The 8096-nt window shown below is 48.2% G+C and overlaps 2 protein-coding genes across 2 annotated transcripts; both read left to right on the plus strand.

Annotated features, from left to right (window-relative positions):
* The first annotated feature begins 4426 nt into the window (after positions 1 to 4426).
* On the plus strand, positions 4427 to 5773 carry LOC139450908 (mucin-19-like). Its single transcript, XM_071232733.1, has one exon. The coding sequence runs from the start codon at positions 4427 to 4429 to the stop codon at positions 5771 to 5773; it is 1347 nt and encodes a 448-aa protein (XP_071088834.1).
* Positions 5774 to 6519: 746 nt separating this feature from the next.
* LOC139450909 (uncharacterized) lies at positions 6520 to 7506 on the plus strand. The gene has a single exon (XM_071232734.1). The coding sequence runs from the start codon at positions 6520 to 6522 to the stop codon at positions 7504 to 7506; it is 987 nt and encodes a 328-aa protein (XP_071088835.1).
* The last annotated feature ends 590 nt before the right edge of the window (positions 7507 to 8096 follow it).

An 8096-nucleotide genomic window follows, 5' to 3' on the forward strand; every position in this document is an offset into this window, starting at 1 on the left:
TATAGGTTTTCTGACACAACACCAAGAAATAGTGTAACACTGCCGACATCGGACTGCAGAGCGTTCGCTCGTCACGATGATGACCGAGGTTCGATTCCCCATATGGGTACAATGGGCTCATTTCTGGTGTCCTCGACGTGATATTGTTGGAATATTGCTGAAAGCGGCACAAAACTACACTCACTCACTTGGTTTAACGCCGCTTTTAACAGCATTCCAGTTATATCGCGGCGTGTCAGCTTAATGTGGGAGGAAAGCCCGAAGTGATGCAGGTCCACGAGCACGGGTATGGTGCTGACAAACCTAAAAACATAATCGGGGCGAACCCGGATTCGAACCCATAATCATAGGTTTCTGGCGTTTCCCAAGGACGCAACTCTGCACCGTGAATCGCGGCGCCTTAGACGACTGGGCCACCCGTGCCCGCCCGCTACTTGCGTTGGAATGAATTCTTTTGTAGAAATAAAAGTAAAATCTCCAGCCTGTCATTCCGATATTAAAGCTTTCATGCACACACTGGATAATTATTCAGTTGAATATACAGTTATTTCTTCACAGGAATCTCATTTCTCCCTACAGCGCAAAGTCTGAAAATAAGTGATCTCCCGTGCCCTGGCAACACGTGCGTGAATGTGCAGGGTCGAAACACAGGATATCAGCCTATCACGCGTATGAATTTGATTATCACGATAAGCAATTAACATCCGTTATATTTCTTTTTCTGTGACTTCCCAAACCATTACGCAAGAAATGAGAGGTCGGTAGATACAATAACACCAGGATGATCGCGAATTGCGTGGTGTTGCGAGGCCGCGAAACCGGAACTCGTTTGTTGTGACAACAGCTCCGCACTCACGGAGGCCATTTTGCCGCGCCTGCGTAACCGTGCTTGAAGCTCGCCTCAGCTGTATTTACAATGCATGATCATGCATTAATGATTGATTTATCCTATAAATCTTGTTGCCTTTCAATTAAATATCATCCACGCAAAATGAGATTGGTCGTCCCCTGGCTTCCAATCTCTCTCGGCCGCTCAACAAATACGCGCGTTGCTTGCGACCCCGTTCTGCCAATCTAGACAACAAATAAAATGTCGCTCGCGGCCACTAAGTGATTGGGTGGATAGAGATACGGAAGTGGCTAATAATGCCACGAGAGTTCCCGATAGAACTTTATTATTGGACCAACATGCAGTCCCTGTGATATGGAAAATAGTAAAGAGAGTTAATAAAACGAGGATGTTTTTTGTAATGGAAAGGAGCCTTGAAATGTCTTTGATCAATGACCAAGTGATGTAGAGTTGTATCACAGAGGACGCTGGGAATTACACAGTACAACCTCGTTAATCCGGAAAATACCCATTCCGGACGGTTTATTTTGGAATTTTGGAATTTCTAATGTCCATGGGAATACTGATGATTCGTTCGCGGACAATGGGAAGGTGATTTCCAGCTAAACAGGAATGTCACTGTCGACTCTCCAGAACAGAGAGGTGTCCCTGTCTCTCTCACCTCACCCGGTCCTAGACTGACCTCATCCACTTTTACACTGACGTCATCCATTTTCACATTCACCTCGTCCACTTTCAATCACCTCACTCACTCTCACTCACCTCACCCACTTTTACGCTCACTTCACCCACTCTTTCACTCAACTCACCCACTTTTACACCCACCTAACCTACTCTCACCTCACCCGCTTTTACACCCACTCTTTCACTCACCACACCCACTTTTACACCCACCTCACCTCACTTCTTTTACACTCACCCTACCCATTCTTTCACTCAGCTCTCCCACTATTATACTCACCTCACCAACTCACCTCACCCACGCTCACTTTACCCACCTCATCCCTCCCTAGTGCCTTGGTAATACGTCATTTACGTTATGAACCCGTGCTTTTACGCATGCGCCTGATACTAATTAGAAAGAATGGTTGTGAACTTCGAACCTTCATTAAGACAGGAACAGAACGGCATTAAAACTTGAGGGGTGAAAGTGTCCCTGTGTAGGCTAGTCCAAGATGATCAGAACGGCACACGTGTCCGTGGATCACGTGAGTGTGAGTGAGTGGATTTTACGCCGCTTTTAACAATATTCCAGCAATATCATGGCCGGGGATACCAGAAATGGGCTTCACACATTGTACCCATGTCGGGCATCGAACCCGGGTCTTCGGCGTGACGAGCGAACGCTTTAACCACTAGGCTACCCGACCGCCCCTCCCGTGGATCACGTGATGTATGACGTAGTATCACGCCCGGGTTCGATTCCCCACATTGTGCACGTTGTGAAGCCAAACGATGTCCTCGCCTTCATGTGGCTGATATATTGGGCATAGACAGATACTACTCACTCACTCACCCGGATCTGATCCGATGTCAACTGAATAAAGGATTTCCTTCAAATCGTGGATCTATCATTAACGATCAAGTAGGTCGCAACAATATTTCATTAAAACTCTAGCCTTGAGCAGCTTGGAAACGGTTCCCTCTGTGAAGCCTATGCCCGACAATGTCGCTCGCTATCCGCCCGACCTCTTATGGCAGAGTAATATCCGCCTCGACTCCGACGAGCGTCCGGCGCGCTCCGAATTGCTTCTCTTATCCGAGTGAATGCGCAAATAAAGCCGTGCTCTGTCCTCCATTAATTAGTCGGCGAGGGCCGGACTCCGCTCCACAAAACCCATCCCGAGATGCGCATCCAGCAGACGACGAACCCGAGCAGACGACAATGCAATAACAGACGATGGCCAATATAATGAAAGTTGTGCCGCAATACGGGGCTATTCTGGCACGATGATCATTTTAATTTGGAAAGTAAGCATTAAACATACATAGTATGACATCTTAGTATACGTAGTAAGTCGTCGCGGAGTGATCCCAGGGGTGTTGGTGTGAAAAGGCCGTCAAAAGGCAGCACTGCGTATCGATCGGCTCGTACATCCTGCAGTCAGAGGTCATCAGAGAAAAGGTCAAGTCGTCTGTGAGAGTTAGATGCAGTCATCCGTGTTTTTATCATTGTCATCAAACTGATTAAAACGTCACATAATGTATCTTCAAATACCAGCAATAGCACCCCACCTTAATAAACCGTCTATATCAGGCAACCTTCGATGACCTTGAGTAAAATGCTGTCATCGTCTAGCTTTCCAGGAGGTCAGACGTCTGTCCGGTGCACGAGTGAGTGAATTTACATTTATATTCATATATTTATATAATATTATGTTATATTTACTTATATACAGTTTACAAATTGTGGAAGCATGTCATGGCGTGGAACATAAAAGGAAGATAGATACACTGATGGCCCAATTGTCAAAGAGAGTTGCATCCCTTTCGTGCACCAGAATCTGATTATCCATACCCGTGCTCGTTTCACCGACGCGGTACCAGCATCACTTCGTGCTTTCTGGCCACATGCGCAGTGATAGAACTAAATATTGTTAAACCATTAAACCAAACTCACTCTGTTTGATCAAGCCTCTCCGTAGCTGGACAACGAACTGTTGACCCGTGAAGATTCCGGGGTAGAATAGGTCTTCAGCAACCCATATTTGGCGACTATGCTTGTCGTAAAAGGCGACTAACGGAATCGGGTGGTCAGGCTCGCTGACTTGGTTGATACATGTCATCGATTCCGATTGCGTGGATCGATGCTCATGATGTCAAACACTGGATTGCCTGGTCCAGAATCGATTATTTAACAGACCCCCGTCATGTAGCTGGAATGTTGCTGAGTGCGGCATTAAACCAGAAACAAACAAACAAACAAAACGTACTGTTGGGACAATTGAGTCCTGAGTCCTTGTTCCTGAGTAAACACAAATTCCGGGTTTGAATTCTTAAACGAGAACACGAACGCCCAGCCCCTACACCTCGGGTCACAGACAATGCAGAATCTCCAGGCATCCTTAATTAATGTCTCAAATCCAGCATATGTGAGTGAGTGAGTGAGTGAGTTTGGATAAACGTCCCTTCCAGTGATACTCGTTAAGATCGTGGTGTGGCGGCTGGGAGGTAGGCCGTCAGTGTTTGTAGAATATGGAGATGGTGACGACAGGTCAAGGGACATAATCGAGGGAAATTTTGGGCGGGAACTTGTCAAACACACAGCTTTACAGTGCACCATGCCCCCAATCTCCGGTGTGAGTGGACCTCCCCATTACACCATACCCCCAATCTCTGGTGTGAGTGGATCGCCCCAATGCACCATGCCCCCAATCTCCGGTGTGAGTGGATCTCTCCACTGCACCATGCCCCCAATCTCCGGTGTGAGTGGATCTCCCCATTACACCATGCCCCCAAGTCTCCGATGTGAGTGGATCTCCCCACTGCACCATTCCCCCAATCTCCGGTGTGAGTGGATCTCTGTAGTGCACCATGCCCCCAATCTCTGGTGTGAGTGGATCTCCGCACTAAACCATGCCCGCAATCTCCGTTGTGAGTGGAACTCCCCACTACACCATGCCTCCAATCTCCGGTCTGAGTGGAACTCCCCACCACACCATGCCTCCAATCTCAGGTGTGAGTGGATCTCCCCAGTGCACCATGCGCCCAATCTCAAGTGTGAGTGGAGCTCCCCAATGCACCATGCCCCCAATCTCCGGTGTGAGTGGAGCTCCCCAATGCACCATGACCCCAATCTCAGGTGTGAGTGGATCTCCCCAATGCACCATGCCCCCAATCTCCGGTGTGAGTGGATCTCTCTACTGCACCATTCCCCCAATCTCCGGTCTGAGTGGATCTCCCCATTGCACTATGCCCACAATCTCCGATGTGAATGGATCTCTCTACTGCACAATGCCCCCAATCTCCGGTGTGAGTGGATCTCTCTACTGCACCATGCCCCCAGTCTCAGGTGTGAGTGGATCTCCATACTGCACCATGCCCCTAGTTTCCTTTGTGATTGGATCTCCCTACTGCACCATGCCCCCAATCTCCGGTCTGAGTGGATCTCCCCACTACACCATGCCCCCAATCTCAGGTGTGAGTGGATCTCTCCACTACACCATGCCTCCAATCTCAGGTGTGAGTGGATCTCTCCACTACACCATGCCCCCAATCACAGGTGTGAGTGGATCTCCCCAATGCACCATGCCTCCAATCTCCGGTGTAGGTGGATCTCCCCACTACACCATGCCTCAAATCTCAGGTGTGAGTGGATCTCTCCACTACACCATGCCCCCAATCTCCGGTCTGAGTGGATGTCTCCACTACACCATGCCCCCAATCTCCGGTCTGAGTGGATCTCTCCACTGCACCATGCCCGCAATCTCCGATGTGAGTGGATCTCTCCACTGCACCATGCCCGCAATCTCCGATGTGAGTGGATCTCCCTACTGCACCATGCCCACAATCTCCGATGTGAGTGGATCTCTCCACTGCACCATGCCCCTAGTCTCCGGTGTGAGTGGATCTCCCTACTGCACCATGCCCACAATCTCCGATGTGAGTGGAGCTCTCCACTGCACCATGCCCACAATCTCCGATGTGAGTGGATCTCCCTACAGCACCATGCCCGCAATCACCGATGTGAGTGGATCTCTCCACTGCACCATGCCCCTAGTCTCCGATGTGAGTGGATCTCTCCACTGCACCATGCCCGCAATCTCCGATGTGAGTGGATCTCTCCACTGCACCATGCCCCTAGTCTCCGATGTGAGTGGATCTCCCTACTGCACCATGCCCACAATCTCCGATGTGAGTGGATCTCTCCACTGCACCATGCCCCTAGTCTCCGGTGTGAGTGGATCTTGGCTATGTACATAAGGTGGAGACAAACACGTCGGGCCAACAAGGAGCTGGCGTCCATATACGCCTCAACATTCATTAACCCCAGAATAGGGGTTCATTTTATATATCTGTAACCGCCTATCAACCTACCCATCCCAGATGTGAGATGACCCTACTCACTGCTTATATGCGTTTATCAACATTTCCATCTCCGATGTGATCGGGCTTATGATATACATTCCTGTAGCTATCAACATTTCCGCCTCCGATGGGAGTAGGTTTCCAATATGCACGTACATGCACGTACGACATACTGTTTCTGTCAGTACATCCGGGCCGAATGGGTGTAGATTGATGATCTACCCATATGTGCATATCAACATGTTCACCTTCCCTGGTGGGGGCACAATATAGCCGCATGTGTCTATCAACATCTCCGTCCTCACTGGTGGGGCACAATATAGCCGCATGTGTCTATCAACATCTCCGTCCTCACTGGTGGGGCACAATATAGCCGCATGTGTCTATCAACATCTCCGTCCTCACTGGTGGGGCACAATATAGCCGCATGTGTCTATCAACATCTCCGTCTTCAGTGTCTGGTCATAATATACCATCATGTATCTAACAAAATATCCGTCTTTGGTGTGTGGTCATGATATACCCGCATGTGTCTATCCACATGTCCGTGTTCAGTGTGGTCATGATCTACCCGTATGTGTCTATCCACGTGTCCGTGTTCAATGTGGTCATGATATACCCGTATGTATGTGTCTATCCACATGTCCGTGTTCAGTGTGATCATGATCTACCCGTATGTGTCTATCCACATGTCCGTGGTCAATGTGGTCATGATCTACCCGTATGTGTCTATCCACATGTCCGTGTTGAATGTGGTCATGATCTACCCGTATATGTCTATCAACATGTCCGTGTTCATAGGTGGGGTCATGGTCTACCCGTATGTGTCTATCCACATGTCCGTGTTCAATGTGGTCATGATATACCCGTATGTGTCTATCCACATGTCCGTGTTCAATGTGGTCATGATCTACCCGTATGTGTCTATCCACATGTCCGTGTTCAATGTGGTCATGATCTACCCGTATGTGTCTATCCACATGTCCGTGTTCAATGTGATCATGATATACCCGTATGTGTCTATCCACATGTCCGTGTTCATTATAGTCATGATCTACCCGTATGTGTCTATCCACATGTCCGTGTTCAATGTGATCATGATCTACCCGTATGTGTCTATCCACATGTCCGTGTTCATTATAGTCATGATCTACCCGTATGTGTCTATCCACATGTCCGTGTTCAATGTGATCATGATCTACCCGTATGTGTCTATCCACATGTCCGTGTTCAATGTGGTCATGATCTACCCGTATGTGTCTATCCACATGTCCGTGTTCAATGTGATCATGATCTACCCGTATGTGTCTATCCACATGTCCGTGTTCAATGTGATCATGATATACCCGTATGTGTCTATCCACATGTCCGTGTTCATTATAGTCATGATCTACCCGTATGTGTCTATCCACATGTCCGTGTTCACAGGTGGGGTCATGGTCTACCCGTATGTGTCTATCCACATGTCCGTGTTCAATGTGGTCATGATCTACCCGTATGTGTCTATCCACATGTCCGTGTTCAATGTGGTCATGATCTACCCGTATATGTCTATCCACATGTCCGTGTTCACTGGTGGGGCACAATACACCCGTATGTGTCTAACATCAAGACCGTCTTCAATGTAGGGCACAATATACCCGTATGTGTCTATCAGCATGTCCGTGTTCACTGATGGGACACAATATATCCGCATATGTCTATGAAAGTATAATTTACCCGGTTTGGGCTTGACATTGTCCTTCCCTTGGGGTTACAAGTATGTATGTGCGCGTGTATCTGGTTTTTCTAAATAGTATGTCTTAAATACAAATATACGATATGTTTCAATGACAATTAAAAGTACAATCTGAAGCACATAAATATGTCCTGACTGTCCCAAAGAACAGCAGAGCATATACGATTACCATGGTTACTGAGGCCCGAGGGGTCGAAGGTCACGTTTACTTAGCCCTGCTGTCCGCTGATTGGTCGAGTTCACTATCCGGGCGCAGTTTGGCGTAACAAGATTATAAATGCAATTCGTTCCCAGTGAACAGGTATGACTACTCGAATGCTAGGTCCAAGTTTCCATTTCATCCCCGTTATAGGGCTGTATTCGGTAGACGTGTCAGCCCGGCTGATGAAATCCGAGTGTGGTAACCATACCCGTAGTCGGCGAAGCGGCAATACAGCTCAATCATTGCAGTCGATAAGGTCAATAAAAACATAAGCCAGT

The sequence above is a fragment of the Haliotis cracherodii genome, unplaced genomic scaffold (assembly GCF_022045235.1).
Source record: "Haliotis cracherodii isolate W230 unplaced genomic scaffold, xgHalCrac1.p SCAF_8, whole genome shotgun sequence".
Lineage (NCBI taxonomy): Eukaryota > Metazoa > Mollusca > Gastropoda > Lepetellida > Haliotidae > Haliotis > Haliotis cracherodii.

What these genes read in the sequence shown, in the direction of transcription:
- LOC139450908 (XM_071232733.1), top strand. Translation starts at nt 4,427, where the DNA reads ATGCCCGCAATCTCCGTTGTGAGTGGAACTCCCCACTACACCATGCCT.
- LOC139450909 (XM_071232734.1), top strand. Translation starts at nt 6,520, where the DNA reads ATGTCCGTGTTCAGTGTGATCATGATCTACCCGTATGTGTCTATCCAC.